The 19,888-nt window shown below is 40.2% G+C and overlaps 1 protein-coding gene across 3 annotated transcripts in view; it reads left to right on the top strand.

Annotated features, from left to right (window-relative positions):
• Positions 1 to 19,888, top strand: part of DNAH3 (dynein axonemal heavy chain 3) — a 536,740-nt gene that overhangs the window by 199,154 nt on the left and 317,698 nt on the right. For all 3 annotated transcript variants that reach the window (XM_056535450.1, XM_056535451.1, XM_056535449.1), the window contains exons 16-20: positions 2,215 to 2,368; positions 5,730 to 5,874; positions 10,104 to 10,315; positions 10,746 to 10,837; positions 18,501 to 18,615. In XM_056535450.1, coding sequence (XP_056391425.1) covers positions 2,215 to 2,368; positions 5,730 to 5,874; positions 10,104 to 10,315; positions 10,746 to 10,837; positions 18,501 to 18,615 — 718 coding nt within the window. The remainder of the gene's footprint in view (positions 1 to 2,214; positions 2,369 to 5,729; positions 5,875 to 10,103; positions 10,316 to 10,745; positions 10,838 to 18,500; positions 18,616 to 19,888) is intronic.

Below are 19,888 nucleotides of genomic sequence, written 5' to 3'. Positions count from 1 at the left end.
ATACAACTGAAATGTCCATAGAAATATGACTCAGCCGCTCATAATGGAAGCATCACAATAGCTCTAGGTGTCCTGTAGAGCCAGTGAACAGGCAGATAATCATAAACTGCTTAATGCAATATTGATTTATTATTAACCTTTAGGCTTTTATAAAGCTACTTGTATGAACGCTGAATGGCTAATTGATGAGCCATAGTCCCTATGTGGACTGATATTGACATGGATGTTTATATAGCTGTAAAATGCAAGATACCTAGTAGTAATACAGAGAGGAGAGAAGACAGAGTACCAAAAGTACACAGAGAAGACAACTTCAGATGTAACATTACATAGAGCTAATGAATTTCATACATCATACACAAGTATACTGGAAAACACAATCGACGATGACGTATTATATATTTCATACCTAGAGCATTGAGACATTTATAATTACATTGTTCCAGTTTTTACAGATAACCATCACATCTGCATTTTCTAAAACCATAAAGTTAAGTCCACATGGAATGGAATGTGTCCACCATAACAAATCCACAGCAAAACCCACATGTGTAATGTGTGGATCTAGGTATGGATTCATCACGCTTCTTCCATCCTATATAGTCTTGTTACTTGGTTTTAGGGATCCCGGGATCAGATTGTAAACTTTTTACAGTACATGATAAGATGGCTACCTTACCGTTCCGTTACCCAAACATAAATTGGCCTGCTTACATTAGACTGAGAGGGGGGAATTCATTATTGTCTGTGCTAAGTTTGCACGAGCCTCCATTTTGTTTGTGACTTTTTCTCTCTAAGCGGGCAGAGATTGGCATAAAGTGGGCATGAAAGGTAGCTTGACCTGCTGCATCACCAGATATATTACTATTTACAGTGTAGCATAAAGTCCAACAGTCAAACAGATATTGGGGTCAGCACTACTAAACTGTGCAGTTCATGGATCCACCACCAGCTCATGGATCCATCACAGAACATCCAGCATTAAGTGGTTACTCCCACCGCTGGAGACCACCGCCATCTCGGCTACAGCACCCCAGACATCCGGTGCACGGAGCGAACTTCGCTCCATATCGGATGACTCCCGACGCGGGGTGGAGGCTCGTAACATCAGGGCCACGCCCCCTCAATGCAAGTCTATGGGAGGGGGTGTGACGTCATGAGCCTCCGGCGCTGCACCCGATGTTCTAAACGGATTTACAGATTTGAGTCACATTTATTAATTTCCTCTCAAAACCCTGGACAATGCCAAGTCAAAACAACACCCAAGTCTTTGTTGCTATAAAAATATTATTTTACAGCACTAGTTTGACTCTGCAGCCTCAATACACCTCTTATAGAGTTTGCCCCACACCCATATATCCTGAAATGCCCGCAAAGTGGTTAGAATCATTGTCTCTTGCAAAAGGATGAACTACTCTATGCATTGATATGTTATCAGATATCCATCCTCTGCCCTCTGTCTGATGCATCGTAACTTCCTCTGCTCTCTGTTTTGGGCATGGTTTTAAGCCTTAGGGTCCCAATACGTGGAGCAATTATTGACTGAACAGAACAGGCCGGGATCACCTTGTGTAATATGGCCATCAATAATCTGACAAATGAACAAACATCAGCTTATCACTTCATTCTATCCTGTTCTTTCATCGGCTGCACACCTTCCTGTATAACAGGGGATGGCCGGCTTACAAATGATGGAAACAGGGTGCCACAGGATGAATTCAGCAAACGTTAATGAGGCCTTCCCGTTGCTGGTTGATTCTTGTAATAGGCTCAGTAAACAAGATCGTCGCTCGTTTACATTGCGCATTGGTGCATGTAATAGGCCCCTTAGTTGCTTGTCTCCAAGTAGATGAAGAATGTCAGTAAAAGAGCAAATGTTCCTTTACTCCATGTTTTAGAATGTGAGTTTTAAGTGTCATTATTTCTTTGTACTATTATTTCCCTATTGTGAAACCTTTCCAAAAGACCAACTTTTTTTAAAAGACCACTCCCTTATCAAGACCAGATTTCATGTGAGTGATTTTTTTAAGTATTACGTACTGTATATTTGGCAGTGCAGTCTGAAGACTACTCCCCAGAGGACCACTCTTCAGTGCAATTGTAGGTGGTCTTCTCAAAGAGGTTTCACTGTAATTTACATTACGGTAAAGTAGAGTAATGTATTCCATCTGTAAACCGTGAAATTAAATGACACACCATACCTTTTCTCTATAGGCGCACAGATTTTGAGAAACTGCTCAATAGCTACAGTTCAGAAATAGAGACTTTTAAGAAACGGGAGATCATGACCATGGACGAGATGAAGAATAATGTTGAAAAACTAAATGAGCTGGACAAGAACCTGGCTTCAGCCCTTGTGGAGTTTGAGGTTGGTTATAATACCCTGTAGTAATAATAATAAAAGTCAATAAAAGACATGTTTGCTAACAATAGATAGAGGAACAAATAAGAACATTTCTTAGTATCTACTAACTACTTATTTGTCTATAAACATTCATATACCATGAGATGGTTGATCAATCTTCAGAAATAATTGAATATGGCTGACAGTTACCTAGTGTGTGTGTGAGTGTCTGAGATATGAGTTTACCATACGTGCGCTTGTACTAGTTGGCAAACAACATACAACCCATATGTAATCCACATGCTTATAAAGTAGACATACTATAAGAAATAGTCCCAGTTATTAGAAGTGTACACAGAAATCATAGCACCCCAATGAGAACCCTGCTAAGTGTACTATGTGTTTCATTTCACTATATACTTCAGGTTGCAAGCAGCCACCACAAGAGGAAACTAACTTTGGAAAAGATTCTATTGTTATTAAGGTTAAACAAGCTGTATAAATCAGTACAGTACTTGGTAAGCTTACCACAGTGGAGGCTGCTGGTAGCTGCTATGACAGTGTCACAGCATGTAGGGGTGATGGTATCAGGTCATCATCTGACAGGAACCCCATAATAGTTAAATGCTCTTTCTCTATTATATTTATGCCACTGATGATATTTCAGTATTGTTGCTCTTTGGAAGGATTACTTGTCCTGCGTATATTTATATCAAAGGTTTAATAACTGGGGTATCCATTGGCAGAATTGGGCAATATTGATCCCTAAATTTTTTTCTTTGGCTGGATTTACACCACTGTTGTATTTTCTATTGTTCTTCTCCATCATTGGAGCAGAACAATGAAAAAATGGCCCTGGTAGATCTGTTACCTCCAAGATACCAACAGCACCTGATGGACCCCACTGACTTTAATAGGCATCCGGTTTCCCGGTATGTTCACATGGCGGAAAGTCCGTGCAGAATTTTGCCAGAATATTCCACATGGACATTCCAATGCAGCAGAGTCCTGTTGATTTAAATGGGATTCTGCTGCACTATGTACATTGTGGAATTTCTGTGGCATAAACAGAAAGATTAGAAATGTCTTTTCTTCCAGTGGATTTAGCTTGGAAATGCATTGCTGTTTCTGAGACAGAACATTTCTGAAAGGTTCTAGTGCCTGGAGAAACTTTCAACTATGCAGAATGTTTGACCGTGTTTTCCTACCATGTGGACATAATCTAGTGTCCAGAATTTAACCAAAACTGCACAGCATGATGCACTATTTTATTTAATATATTTTACAAAACTTGCTGGTATGAACACAGCCTTAATGCATTACTGTCATTTTCCACTGGGCCTCAGTTCTGAGACACATTGGGATCTAGAGTCATAAACCGGAATGACATTGATGCTTTTAGTCCTTATGTAACAGTTTGTATTGTGTGAACACGCTTGGGCCATTGATAATGAATAGAGAGTGTAGAAAGATTCAGTCCGCTTCTTGGTCAGAGCGCTCTAAGCCCACAGTCTTTTTACAAGAGTCCTCATTACTAACACCCACAGTGTAGAATAAATCAACATTAAATGTATAGATACTTAACTTTACAGCTCAATAAGATAAATATGGCTGATAGAAGGTGGGTGTTTGCTACTTTTGGCTGAATGAATAACTGAGAACCCATTAGTCTTAAATGGGCACTGTCAGATACCAAAACCCTTGAAATGTTGTGGAGCATGTATAACCAATAGGTTTTGCAATTGCTTTCATTAGAAAATTTTGAGTATTTCATGCTGAAAAAGCCAGTCAAACAACTGCCCGCCCCCTGCCTGCTTGGACATATACTAGTCCTGCTGTGTCCATGCGTCATCACCTATGTCATGGACACACTTCCTTGATTGACAGCTGTGAGTGCAGGGCTCACACCTGGAGGAAGAATCCTCCCACTGTCAGCTTGTGTCCTGCTACTGTCAGTGAGGACAAGCTGGGAGTTGTAGTTTTGCTAATGCTAGGGGAGATGTGAGCAGACAGCATACTGAGGGAGGGGGCGGAGACCTGCACAGTTAGGCCACGCCCCCTCCTTTTGAGAGGAATTCAGACTAGTGAGCTAAATTAAAAGTGTAATAAAAAAAAAATAAAGGTGCTAGAGACATAAAAATTTGATGTACATGGTCAGGATTAGGTACTGAGTGATATATTTAAAAAAAAATAATAATAATTTGTTGAATCTGACGGTTATGCTTTAAGGAAAGGGGAAGAAGCTCTCAGTATGTGGCCTAGCCTTTGTTGTTAGTGTTCTTACCCACATAATGCATGAATACATGAACACACAATACTACGCTGTACTGTCTTCACTGCATCATAAATGTTAATCCATTCATCTATCCATTTATATATTATTTTCTTTCTTCAGTAGTAACCCTTTTGTCCTCTGTCTCTTGGGCTATGTTAAAAAGCAGCTGTATAACTTGCTACTGGATATTACCTTCTGTGTTTTCCCCTGGAAATATATGGTTTCAACCATGCGATTGACACCACACATGCGCTGTCAATGAGCAAATGTGATGTAGTCGAAATGGGGAGTTGCGGCCTGTTAATGGTTAGACAGTTGTGGGGGCTCCACAATAACCAAGGAGTTGAGCACCTGGAAGCCTAAGGCCATGTTCACACAGCATAAAATGTGCAGACATTCCACACATTTGTATAATTCGAAGGTCGCTGGAACCGCTTGGAAATGCGCCGTCTCACTGATGGCAATGCATTTTTAAGCGAAATCCACAGAAAGAATAGATAATAGATTTTGAGAATGTAATCGGGATTTCAACCATGTAAATAGTGCAGCAGAATCCCTTTGAAAGCAATGGAACTCTGCAGCAGGAATATCCCAGTGGAATTCTGCACGTACTTTCCGCCATGTCAACATACCCTTAAAAAGAACCCCAGGTCTGTCAAGTCTGTAAGGGCTCACATGGTCAAGTTATGGTCAAGCAGTTTGACAAAAGTAGAATAAAGTGATGAAAAATAAAATGCTGTTTCTTTAAAGTAAAATCTAGCCGTGTCCTTAAAGTGGTACTCCGGGCAACTAAACCCATAGCCCATCCTTTCCCTCTCATCAACCTATTTATTTAAAGATCAAAAGATTTTTAAATGGAAATAATTTACAAACTTGACTTCTCCATGCTGGGAGTTGTAGTGTAGTTTGGAAAACACTGTTATATTCAGTACCAGATGCCAAGAGCACAGGGTGCTCAGAGTGTCTTTCTTGGACTTTGGTAAGAATGTACTTTAAATTAAATAGCAAATATATTCTGAATATATACGATTCTTATATTTTATTCAGAGCTTTTAGTCAGATTTATCAAACCTATCTACCTAATAAAGAATGTTTTTTTTTTTTTTATAGGCCATCAATAAAGAGGAAGAGCTACTTGAATGGGAGAAAAGTCAATTTCCTTTGCTGCAAGAGACAATGATAAACAAGGTGCCTTTTGAACAACTCTGGGTAACCGCTTATAATTTCCATTGTAAATCCGAGGAGTGGATGAATGGTAAGTCTATTACTTTTATGATGCGCTTCGCTTTCAGGGCTCTATTGAGTAACCTTGAAAATGATACATTTATTCAAGAATAAAAATGCCATTCTTAAACCATTCTCTGTAGATATTATTGATCCAGAACAATACAAGACATGCCACTTGTCATAATCCATTAGATTTATGCTCTTTAAGCCACATTTTTGTTTTGTAGAGACTTTAGTTTAGGGGCAGAATTAGGTAGCTAAACACATTACATTTTTATTGAAGAAAACTTTGTAATATAGTGCATTGATTTTTTTTCCGATTTAGACACATTTTAGTACAAGTAACCTATAAGGATAATATTGCATATACTCTACAGCATCTCCACACCAAAATCCACAGTGGAAAGCAACATGCAGATATTGTTCAAGGGTTATCGCTGTGAGTTTGCCACTGGGAATTAAAAGGGTACTCGGGGGGGGGGGGGGGGGAATGTTTTCAATATAATTGGTGCCAGAAAGTTATAAATATTTGTAAATTACTACCAGATAAACTTCTTTAGCCTTTCAGTACTTATCAGCTGCTGTATACAACAGAGGAAGTTGTGTAGTTCCTTCCAGTCTGACCACAGTGCTCTCTGCTGTCCCCCTTTGTCCGTGTCAGGAACTGTACAAAGCAGGAGAGGCTTGCTATGCGGATTTGCTATGATCTGGACAGTTCCTGACACGAACAGAGGTGTCAGCAGAGAGCACTGTGGTCAGACTGGAGATAACTATACAACTTCCTCTGCAGCATACAGCATCTGAGAAGCACTGGAAGGCTAAAGATTTTTAAAGGGCATCTGCAGCAAATGACAACTTATCCCCTATCCACAGGATAAGGGATAAATGTCTGATCGCGGGGACCCCCCCCCACCCCGCAATCTCCCAAACGGGGCCCCTACATTGCCACTCTATGTGAGCGGCTAATGTGCATAACGTCGACCTCTCTGAGGTCGACGGTACGCCCTCTCCCCATACAGTTCTATGGGAGAGGCGGGGAGGCATGGACACTGCCTCTCCCATAGAGATACATGGAGGAGGCTTGTCGGCATGCTGCGGGTGGCACGCCTCCTGCACGGGAGAGCCGCGGCAGAGCCGTGGCCCCATGCAGGAGATCAGGGGGGGTCCCAGCGTTCGGACCCCCCGCGATCAGACACTTATTCCCTATCCTGTGGATAAGTTGTCTTTTCCTACAGATGTCCTTTAAATGGAAGTAATTTATAAATCTATATTTACAAATCTGACTTCTCCATGCTGGGAGTTTAGTTTGGAAAACACTGGTATATTCAGTACCAGATGTCAAGAGCCTGTAGGCAGGTAGTGTCTTTCTTGGACTTTGGTAAGAATGTACTTAAATGAAATAGCAAATATATTCTGAATATATGTGATTCTTATATTTTATTCAGAGCTTTTTTCACTTATCCAGAGTGTCTTTCTTGGACTCCACACATCAAATAGGCCATAACTTATAGTAAATGTCTACTTTTTTTATAACACCATGTAATTTTTGTGTTGGATAGTTTCCTATTATATCTTTAAAGCATTCAGATTTTAGTTTTCTGATACAAAGTTGCAAATCCTCTGCATTGCACAGCTTTTAGACATAACAGGTTGCTTACAGTCACCACCAGAGGGAGTCTTAGAGCTTATCGCGTACTAACACTATTGAGCTCAACATATGTATGAAAACTTCAGGAATCAGTTTAAACCTTCCAAATAGCTGCTTAATAGATGATATTGCAGGCCGGTTTGCTGATGTAATATGACTATAAGTAAATACTGCAGATTTGTATTAAGCACATATAAGCCTTCCCGCTATTTGTTTCCCTACTTCTAATGAAACATTTGCATTATAATTACCTAACAGCGTGGCTTCATTGAATGAAAATGACTCATAAATCATTTTTATGTCGGCTTGTTCGTAGATGCGCGCAGTCAGGCAGCTCTGGTGGCGTTCTCTAGAAAAATGCACTAGCACAAATGATTAGCTATTGCATGTTGCTTCTTTAAATCTTCATTGTTTGTATTGAAGGGGAACAAAAGTGAATAATACATTTATTGATCTGCTAAAATACAGCAGCACAACGTCAGTGATTGTGTCCAATACATCTCTATATTATTCAAGAAGCACTAACAGGCTTACCGTATAGTCTAGAAGCATCCTTTCATCCACTGAGAGTTGCTTTAGTAAATTTTTTTCATGGTAGCACTTTTTATATCCTTTAAGATGCCATTTGCATAATTAGCGTGCCGAAACACAACTTCAAGTCTGCATCTATATATCCTTAACATCAAATATGCGCAGGATACTGTACGTGGGAATACACTCTAAGGGTAGGGTCACATGTAGCATATAAGTAGACACAAAGGGCTACCTATGGCAGTCCTGAGGTTTGGAGGCAGGCCCAAGGGCCAATGTTACTGAGCACGGGCCTGCCTCACTGTTCACACAGGGCTACCGCTGAGTAGCCCTCTGTGTTTGCTTACAGGAGAATACACAGCATATTTCGTGCAGCTTTAAATATGCTGCGTATACGCTATGCGTGACCCTACCCTTAGGTTGTTCACGCATACAGTAGCACATATTTTATGCACAGGATTTGGCCACACCTAGACCCCTACCCAGTACAATTCTGCCGAACCATACTAAAATCATCATAGAAAACTATTGCTACTGGAGTACATAGCTCCCACCTTGAATTGCCAACCTTACATGGTTATATTGGGTTTATCAAAGCGTGGGGGGGGGGGCACTTTTTGTTTTTGAGACACCCAACTTTGACCAGTCCTTCAATATGTTTTTTTTTAAATATTATTTTGTGTGGTACGATGAACTTAAAGGGAGTCTTGTTAGCCGGTTTGAGTCATCAGAACTTTTCACAGCCATATACAGAGGTAGAGGAGGGAAGTGAAATAATGATTTGTTTAATACACTCCCTTAAAGATCAAAGCAGTCGGCACCAACGCTATTCCTGTCCATGTGTATCATACCAATATGTATATCGTGGAAACAGGTGTGTGAACAACTCTATTAGCGGTGGCGCTGCACGTATAAAGAAGTAAAACATGCAGTATAACTCATCACACAAGAAGAAAGAAAACCACGGAGCGCTCACCGATCACAGTGCTGGCAGGACGGACTTCTTAATCCGGAGACCGCATCGGTCCCTGCAGGGAGGCGGTAGATGGATCCGGAGGCAGTTCAGACGCCGGGCCACGGACAGTATCACGCCAGTAGCGGCGTGATACGGTCCGTGGCCCGGCGTCTGAACTTCCCCCAGATCCATCTACCGCCTCCCTGCAAGGACCGATGCGGTCTCCGGATTAAGAAGTCTGTCCCTTCTCCCAGTTGTTATTGACAGCTTTAGAGGTATCCTGATAATGGTAGAACTCTCTATCACAGCTAGGAGAAGGGGCTGAAAACAATACAGGGTGCTCTGCACACTTCACAATAAGAGCCTGCCTCCAGGACACTTTCATGACTGTGACCACGGGATTAGACAATTTTTTTCTTGTTCATACAAGTTTAATGACCAAGGCACTTGGTATTACTCCAGTCCCCTCTCCAACTACAAAACTACAGGTATTCTCAATTGCTTTACTTTACTATGTCCGGCAGCTCCCTAGACATTGAATAGAGCGGGACAACCTGCTGCTCATTTTACCCCCATTGGTATGATTGGGGGTGGGGGTAGTGGTTGGGTTCCCCCACAAGTTAATTTAAGTCAAAATACCCTTTTAAATGGGCACCATGGGCCCTATTTCTTCTGCAATGGTTGGTGGCGTTTTTTCATATTTTCATGACCCATTTTCAAACATTTTGACACTCCTTTCCAAACAATATCTTTGTTTGTCAGACAGTCAGTTTCCAGGTCTTATTTTTTCCAAGGCCCTTTGGTAAATAAGACAGAAATGTGATGAATCTTAAGTGCAGGGGTGGGGTGGGGGAGACAACTAACAGCAATAGAAACAGCATGCAGCAAATCTCCAAGAGACTGAACCTACAGGCTGGCAGAGCCCTTAAGTCCCTGCAGGATTTAGCAAATACAGGGTTTCCAAATGAGTAGAAATAGAAAGCTCTTTAAGAATCTAGCATGTATAAAATACATGTACTACTGTGAGGTATCAGGTAGATGAGATGAAAAAAATAAAACATCATATATCATGATAAGTGTTATCCTATGTCATGTTCTGACCTGGACTTTCTTCTGTATGCAGGGGCTTTCCTGGATTTAAATGCAGAAGAGATCACAGAGGAAGTGGGGAACATGTGGAGAACCTTATACAAACTGGCAAAGAGTTTCACAGACATGCCGGGACCTAGGAGAGTAGCCGAGAATGTGAAGTTAAAAATTGAAAAGTTCAAAGTGCATCTTCCCATCATTTCAGTCATCTGTAACCGCGGGATGAAGCCTCGCCATTGGGAACAGGTCATCAGTTCATACATTAATATTCTCATAAACATTTAAAATAATGCTGATAGGAATATATTGCTGTAATGTGGCACTGTATGGAGGCACTGCCAGGTGGAATGTTGTGTGTCTAAGCTGACTTCGGCCTCCATAGAAGCTCTGTTCTCACAGCTGTTAAATGTACATAAGGTTTAACTCTCAAAGGATATTCCAATTGTATAGACTGAATGGGCACCATGGCACATGCTTGACTACTGCTCCATTCAGGCTTACCTAAGCTGCAGTCCTGTGCTTGGAGAATTGGGGAATCGGGACCCCCTGATTTAGCTATTGGTGGAAGTTTAGGTAACTTTACAGGTTCTAAAAAAAATGCCCACATCAGTAGCTTTTTAGCTAACATTTTGTTACACACATCACACATTTTATTAAATATGTGTTTTTTTTTCAGATCAGTGAAATAGTAGGATTTGATATAACTCCAGAGCCTAATACATCGCTTATTAACATGCTGGAATATGGACTTTCCAAGTACATAGACAAGTAAGACATTTCCTAGGTGCCTTCTCATTATTTTGAAGTGGTGACATGTTTACCAGTTCTTTGTGTATGTGCCCTGTGAGGTAACATATAATCTCCGAGTCAATCTGTGCAACCAAAGGTTGAGTAACCCTGCAAACATTTCTTGTTATTTGCAGTATGTACTATGGTAGAGCTGTCGTCACAATACTGATGGTTGTTATTGGAAGTAGTCAACAAGCTTACCTTTGGACACCTCCATAACAGCCTAGCTGAACTCTGTAATCTTGTAGGACAATTAGCTTTTCCATCAAATGACTAAATCTGAATCATTAAATAGAAGCATATGAGTGCTGTATAAATAATGCAAAGTTACTCAATGGGGAGAGTAAAATTTCCAGAACTAATAATAATCTATTTGCTTTTGAGCAAAAAAAACAATGGAACGGTGGATTCCCCACATGGTTCTGACATCACCAAGTAGCCAAAAAGAAAAATCCAAGGCAGCGCTTCAATAGCGTGGAGTTATTTTATTTACACCTTGCAATGTTTCGGTGTAATAATTTTTTTCAAACAGGACACCAAGTAGCCAATCCCTTTTCCATGCTCAGTGCATTCCCAAATTTTGAGCCGCATACGGCACGCCAATCTCTAAGAGCCTCAGTACATTGCAAACAGGAGAGCTTTGAATGAAACTAAACAGACAGCATTGTTAAATACAAGTTCTCCGATGACTGACAACAGCCTGTAGAGTAAACTACAACGTCTAGGGGCCCCTGTGGGAAGAATATCAAATTATGGATAGATTGATGGGGGAAAACTTGATATATTTTTTTTTTTAGTTCAAGGCCTCAACAAAACAAAAAAGTGAAAGAAAAAGGGTTTGAAAACTTTCTGAATGCATTGTACAGAATTATGCAACTATTGACCTTTCAGTTTGTGAAAATGATGGGAAAGACACAAATGGACAAGTGTAAGGAGGACCTGAGCAACTTTGATAAGAGCCAAATTGTGATATCTAGATGTACATCTGAAAAAAACAGCAGATTGTGTTCCTATTATGTGGTGGTCAATACCTACCAAATGTGATCCAAAGAGTGATAACTGGAGAACTAATGACAGGGTCATGGGCACCCAAGGCTGACTGATGTGTGTAGTGGGTGAAAGCTAGCCTGTCCAGTACATCAAAGCTTGCCACAGGCTGACCAAAGTGCCTATTCAGAGCTGTGTCCAAGCACTTCAATGGCCATGTGAGCTTCAGAACTGGACCATGTGGAATAAGGAGGCCTGATCTGATAAATCACTATTTCTTTCACACAATGTGGATGGCACCAGAATGCACGATGTGAGGCAGTGTAATGTTCTGGGCAGTGTCCTCCGTTTAAACGTTGGGTCTTGTTCATGTGGATGATACTGTGACAGGTATTACCTATATAAATATTGTCCCACCCTTCATGTCAGCAGGGTTTTTTTTATGACAGTGCCTTTTTTAAGCAGGATAATGCACCGGCCAAATTGCAAAAATGGTTTAGAATTTAGCAAGATGCTACAGGACATCTCCAGATTTCTTGTCTTGAGGGGACTGAGCTTTTTAGGTGGCATGAGAGGGACTAACACGATATTAGGCAGGTAGATTTGATGTATATAACCTACACTTGCTATTAAGAAAGATATAGACACAGTATCATCAAATATCGATAAAACTTTATTATGAACCATATTGCACAAATGTCCAAAAAACTCAAAAAAGGACAGACACCCCTAACCCATAAAAAACGCACACCCCAAAAATGACATCAGGGTTCCTTGCCGCAATATCATCAATAATTATAGGGCAATATGCGTAATACCGTTGTATAATCACCTCCGTATAAACACAATTAGTGATAATGCTGATAACATATGTAGTATATCCTCACAATATAACCATCATACTTGCATTACCTGCTCCCAGCATATTACCGGCGGCCATTTGGGGACCCCGTGCACCCTCGACGGACGTCGTTTCGTGGGCAAACCCTCTTTGTCAGGAGGGACTAACACAATATTATGAGAGGGACTAACACAATACTGTATTAGGCAGGTAGATTTGATGTTATAAATGATTAATGTATGTTTAAATTGTAATGTAATAGAAAAACACAAGGATAGGATGGGCACTGCAAGCACCTATAAACTGAGCTTTGCACAATGAGCTAAAGGAAGCTACAGATAGTTCCTAGGTGTAGTAAGAAGTCTTGGGGTGCTAGACAGTAGTAGCAAGCATGTACAACGGTATCTTTATGCAAGAAGAAAATGTCTGCACTCACCACTTAACTTCAAAGAAAATTCGGACTTTATTCAGCATAGCAGCAATGTCCATAGAAAATTCAAAAAATACACCCAGGTGAGCAGGGAGGGGGAGCAGCTCGCGGCTCTGCGGCCGAAGTGTTAAGGAACTACAGCACCGTTTCTCATCTGTGACGCTTCTTCCGGTTCCTCAATCTCTGCATTACTATCTCGGTATAAATAGCAAGGGGAAGGGGAGGAGTGACCCATCACCAGATATGTATGTATTTATAACAAAACATATGTATAGTAAAAACAAAGATAAAAACCATTTTCTGTCCGGCATCTACAAAAAGGAAAAGTAATTTCTTTCATTCAAACCACTTGGTCCTAAAGCCCTGAGTTTCGTAATCCAATTGGTTTCACATTGTAATAATTTCTGATGCCTATTCACACCTAATGGTTGTTGCGGTATGTGCTGTATCCCTGCAAATTTTAATTCTTCTGCTCTACCTCCGTGATGTTCGTCCATGTGTGCTATAAATCTGGTTGCACTTACTTTAGTTTTTAGTGAATATATGTGTTCACGTATACGAACACATACATTCCTTTTAGTTTGTCCTACATAGTAACGGCCACATTCGCAAATGAGGCAATATACAATGTAGGTGCTTTTACAGGAAATAAAATGGGTCACATTTATATTATATCCTCCTAAATTAAAGTGTTTTTGACGTAACCTATATACCGCATTGAAAGTTACCATGCGGTATTTGTTTAGATAGCCAGTCTGAATTGGGTTTTAATATATTTTTCAAATTTTTTATTTAGTCTTGGATGGTTTTATTTTTTCAGAATGTTACTACTGGTTTATTTTTTGCTATGTCTGTCAATAGAGGATCTTGTTCCAAAATAAACCAGTTTTTTAAAATAGCATTTTTTTTTTATTATTCATGGGACTATTATCAAAAGAAAAAATAAATCTTCTATTATTACTTTTATCCCTATTTTTTAATTTTTGTTTATTAGGAATCAAGAGTTCTGTTCTACCGTATATACTCGAGTATAAGCCGAGTTTTTCAGCACGATTTTTCGTGCTGAAAACACCCCCCTCGGCTTATACTCGAGTGAACTCTCCACCCGCAGTGGTCTTCAACCTGCGGACCTCCAGAGGTTTCAAAACTACAACTCCCAGCAAGCCCGGGCAGCCATCGGCTGTCTGGGCTTGCTGGGAGTTGTAGTTTTGAAACCTCCGGAGGTCCGCAGGTTGAAGACCACTGCGGCCTTCGACATCATCCAGCCCCCTCTCACCCCCCTTTAGTTCTGTACAGTACTCGCCTCCGCTCGGCGCTGGTCCGGTCCTGCAGGACTGTCCGGAGAGGAGGTGGTCCGGTGGGATAGTGGTTCCGGGCTGCTATCTTCACCGGGGAGGCCTCTTCTAAGCGCTTCGGGCCCGGCCTCAGAATAGTCACGTTGCCTTGACAACGACGCAGAGGTGCGTTCATTGCCAACGTACTTCTGCGTCATTGTCAAGGCAACGCCTCTATTCCGGGCCGGAAGTGCGGAGAAGAGGCGCCCGCAGTGAAGATAGCAGCCCGGAACCACTATCCCACCGGACCACCTCCTCTCCGGACAGCCCTGCAGGACCGGACCAGCGCCGAGCGGAGGTGAGTACTCAGAACTAAAGGGGGTGAGAGGGGGCTGGATGATGTTGAAGGCCGCAGTGGTCTTCAACCTGCGGACCTCCGGAGGTTTCAAAACTACAACTCCCAGCAAGCCCGGACAGCCGATGACTGCCCGGGCTTGCTGGGAGTTGTAGTTTTGAAACCTCTGGAGGTCCGCAGGTTGAAGACCACTGAGGGCGGATGATGAGAAGAGGATGATGAAGGGGGGGGGTGTGGGATGATGACAAGAGGATGATGAAGGGGGGGGTGGGATGATGAAGGGGGGTGTGTGGGATGATGAAGGGGGGTGTGTGGGATGATGACAAGGGGATGATGAAGGGGGGATGTGTGGGATGATGACAAGTGGATAATGAAGGGGGGATGTGTGGGATGATGACAAGGGGATGATGAAGGGGGGATGTGTGGGATGATGACAAGGGGATGATGACAGGTGATGATGATAAGGGTCTGGATGATGACAGGCGGTGATGATGATGAAGATGTTAATGACGGGTCTGGATGATGACAGGGGGGGATGATGTATTTCCCACCCTAGGCTTATACTCGAGTCAATAACTTTTCCTGGGATTTTGGGTTGAAATGAGGGGTCTCGGCTTATACTCGGGTCGGCTTATACTCGAGTATATACGGTATTTCTTTTTTCTGCTTTTTGAAATGCTTCTTCTATAATTTTTTCAGGATAGTTTCTTTCTTTTAGAATTTTTTTTTAGATCTGTAGCTTGTTCATAGTATTTATTAGTATCGCTATTTATTGTTTTCAAGCGAATGAATTGGGAGAACGGAATATTATTTTTACATAGTGTGGATGTGAACTTGAGTAGTGCAACAAAGAATTCTTTGCAATATTTTTTCTGTACCCAGATGTAATTAATTCTTGACCCTGAAGTGATAGATTAATATCGAGGAAGTTAAGGGACATATTGAAAGGTAAAAAACATATTCATGGTGTTGGAATTTAAATATTGTACAAATTCTTGAAATTCCTGTTGTGTGCCGTCCCATATTATTAACACATCGTCCACATATCTCCCGCTTAACACATCGGGTGAAGGGGTTTCTGAGAGTGTGGACGTATGTTTTTTCAAAAATTGCTAAATAAATATTTGCTAAGGTACATGATATTGGAGACCGCATCAGGGTTCCATATAGCTAGCTATACCATTCGTCATTATACATAAATGTATTGTTACTTAAAATAAGTGCCTCTGTAACAAATGAAATAAATTCATTGTTTTTTCCTGAGTAGGACAGAAAGTGAGCCATTGCTTCTACACCCGTATTCCAAGGGATATGGGTGTATAAACTTTCTATATCGAGGGACACTAAAGTAAATAACTCCTGACCCGATGGGGTCTACAATATCATGCACCTTAGCAAACATTTATTTAGCAATTTTTGAAAAAACATACGTCCATACTCTCAGAAACCCCTTCACCCAAAGTGTGAAGCGGTTTCTGAGATATGTGGACGATGTGTTAATAATATGGGATGGCACACAACAGGAATTTCAAGAATTTGTACATTATTTAAATTCCAACACTATGAATATGTTTTTTACCTTTGAATATGGAGGAAAGTCCCTTAACTTCCTCGATATTAATCTATCACTTCAGGGTCAAGAATTAATTACATCTGGGTACAGAAAAAATATTGCAAAGAATTATTTGTTGCACTACTCAAGTTCACATCCACACTATGTAAAAAATAATATTCCATACTCCCAATTCATTCGCTTGAAAAGGATAAATAGCGATACTAATAAATACTATGAACAAGCTACAGATCTAAAAAAAAGTGTAAAAGAAAGAAACTATCCTGAAAAAATTATAGAAGAAGCATTTAAAAAAGAAATAGAACAGAATTCTTGATTCCTAATAAATAAAAATAAAAAAATAGGGATAAAAGTAATAATAGAAGATGTATTTATTCTATTGATAATAGTCCCATGAATAATAAAATAAAAAATGCTATTTTAAAAAACTGGTTTATTTTGGAACAAGATCCTCTATTGAAAGACATAGCAAAAAATAAACCAATAGTAACATTCAGAAAAAATAAAACCATCCAAGACTACATAAAAAAAGAGAAAAATATATTAAAACCCAATTCAGACTGGCTATCTAAGCAAATACCGCATGGTAACTTTCCATGCGGTAATTGTAACTACTGCAGATATATGTTACATCAAAAACACTTTAATTTAGGAGGATATAATATAAATGTGACCCATTTTATATCCTTTAAAAGCACCTACATTGTATATTGCCTCATTTGCGAATGTGGCCGTTACTATGTAGGACAAACTAAAAGAAATGTATGTGTTCGTATACGTGAACACATATATTCACTAAAAACTAAAGTAGGTGCAACCAGATTTATAGCACACATGGACGAACATCACGGAGGTAGAGCAGAAGAATTAAAATTTGCAGGGATACAGCACATACCGCAACAACCATTAGGTGTGAATAGGCATCAGAAATTATTACAATGTGAAACCAATTGGATTACGAAACTCAGGGCTTTAGGACCAAGTGGTTTGAATGAAAGAAATGATTTTTCCTTTTTGTAGATGCCGGACAGAAAATGTTTTTTTATCTTTGTTTTTACTATACATATGTGTTGTTATAAATACATACATATCTGGTGATGGGTCACTCCTCCCCTTCCCCTTGCTATTTATACCGAGATACTTCGGCCGAAGAGTCGCTGGCTGCTCCCCCTCCCTGCTCACCTGGGTGTATTTTTTGAATTTTCTATGGACATTGCTGCTATGCTGAATAAAGTCCGAATTTTCTTTGAAGTTAAGTGGTGAGTGCAGACATTTTCTTCTTGCATAAAGATACCGTTGAATTGTAATGTAGTTTCACAGAGTAGAAAACAAAAGTACAATATTTGGGAATTAAATTTAGAAAACAAAGCTCTGGATTTACCCTGCACAACAAAGGAAGGATTGTTGGCTCAGAGTCCCCTGGATACGTGCAATTATTTGTCTTTGTATTGTAAGCTCACCCGTCCCGCAGTAAGCTGAGGGCCACAAGTTGTAGAACATCAGGCCCTGCTATGTGTTCTCTGTTTATGTCTTTGCTGGAGAGCATGTGCAATTACCTATCTTGTGTCTTGTAATATTTCCTGACATTTACTCGCTTTTCACACTTTAATATATGGCGTGTGTTATAGAGCAATTATTCTCATGTTCTCTGTAATCACAAGAACTGTGGGAATGGGCCTTCTGATTAGATAATGAAACCCCCCCCCCCCCCCCCCATTCACGCTTTTCACCGCCATTACTTTACCCCAGGGAACTTTTCTACGATGCAAATTTTAATTTCACAAAGGAAAAGTAAACAACATATGTTATACAATAATGAATTACAGAACTGAGAGTTTCTCATACTGTGCTCTAAATTGGCTTCTAGGATTCATTAGATGAATATACAGTGCATTCAGAAAGTCTTTGGACCCCTTCACTTTTTCACATTTTGATGTTTGTGGGCTTGTTCTAACATAAATTAGACAACGGTTTTCAGTCCGGCAACAAAGTCGGATACAGAAGGTACAAAAATGAGACGAGCAGAGTCACTATCATACTCCGTTCAGCTCATTCAAATGAATGGGGTGCGGCATGGGTGCGGGAATACGGCAGCGGCTGTTTTTTTAATTCTCCCACCTGGTCAGGCTCCCCAAAGCGTGGTGTAAATGAGCCCTAAAATATCTACAATATGTTTTTGCAGGCTGGAGCAGATCGGAGCTTCGGCAAGTAAAGAATATTCTTTGGAGAAAGCCATGGAGAAGATGAAATCAGAGTGGTCCACAATGACCTTTAGCTTTGTCCAATATCGCGATACAGTAAGTCACAATATAATATACAACTAACTTAACATTTGAGCAATCAATAGTGAATAGGTGAAATGCAGAATCCTTTCCTACATAAACTCCACATGAAAATTCATTTACATTCAGTCATACAAATTCAGGACAATGAAAAAAGTTCACCATACAGACATGGTGACAAGGAAACTGGTGATGGAGATCTTTTAGCTATCCTAGACATGTCTATTTTAGTAAATATCTGCAATATTTATAAAATTATAATTGTCAAGTGTTTGTTCTTAGAACCCTACATTGTGCATGTCCTTTATTATTCCATTTGGATTGTATTATTACATTCACAGCTCTTGTCATTGAGGTTTTTTCCTACACCATGGGGGGGGATTCATCAACATCAGTGTATGGTAGAGCTTTTTTTTACCCCTTTCTGCTGCGTGTATTTGTAATTTACCTGCGCAAAATTTACTAAACTTGCGCACGGGTCTCTGTGAATCATGTGCAGTAATAGAATCCATCCCATCTCAGCTCTTGAAAAAAATATAAGGCAGACTTGTACGTGTGCTCGGAGCTGGTGTATATTTGCGCAAGAAAATTATACTTGCGTCCTTTTTTTGCGCAAAAAAAAAGACACAGTTAATAAATGCATGTCTACCAGAAAAACGACTCTACGGTACACCTGAAGGGTGACATCTTTAGAAAAGTTCCACATAAAAAGACGCACAAAAAGAACGCAGGAAATATCCTTGCGCAAGATTTTGCGCAAGAAAATACACCTAAAATGACACTATATAGATTGATGAATCTCCCCCCCCCCCCCCCCAAATGTTTACCCCTAGCTTGTTACCCCTAGCTGTGTTTGGCTCACCAAAGAAGTCCTGATTTATGAGTTATTATGTGCACTGGTAGTTGACAATACTGCAGACATAACCTAACCACCGAACACTACTGGCTTAAACTTGTGTAATGCCAATGTCAGATTTCATACATGAATATTTATCTGCAGATCCATTATTCTTTATATTCCATGATCAATATATGTCTTCTTAGTACAATCAGTGTGAACAGTGTGTAGTACCTTCCCTGTTATTCTTTATAAATGGTTAACTGAATTGGCAGCTGGGGGAACACTGGCAAAAATGCTCCACAATAAAATTTTAAAAACTTGTCCTTTTTCCATTTTCAAAGAAAAAAAAATCTAAACATCCTTGCCCATTTGCAGTGGCCCAAAGATCATTTCACTAAAGGAGAGACAGTTATCATTTACCCCTATAAGTTAACAGAAAATAAAAAA

The sequence above is a fragment of the Hyla sarda genome, chromosome 8 (genome assembly GCF_029499605.1).
Source record: "Hyla sarda isolate aHylSar1 chromosome 8, aHylSar1.hap1, whole genome shotgun sequence".
Lineage (NCBI taxonomy): Eukaryota > Metazoa > Chordata > Amphibia > Anura > Hylidae > Hyla > Hyla sarda.
The sequence above is the reverse complement of the archived record's forward strand: the minus strand, read 5'-3'. Positions and strand labels throughout refer to the sequence as shown.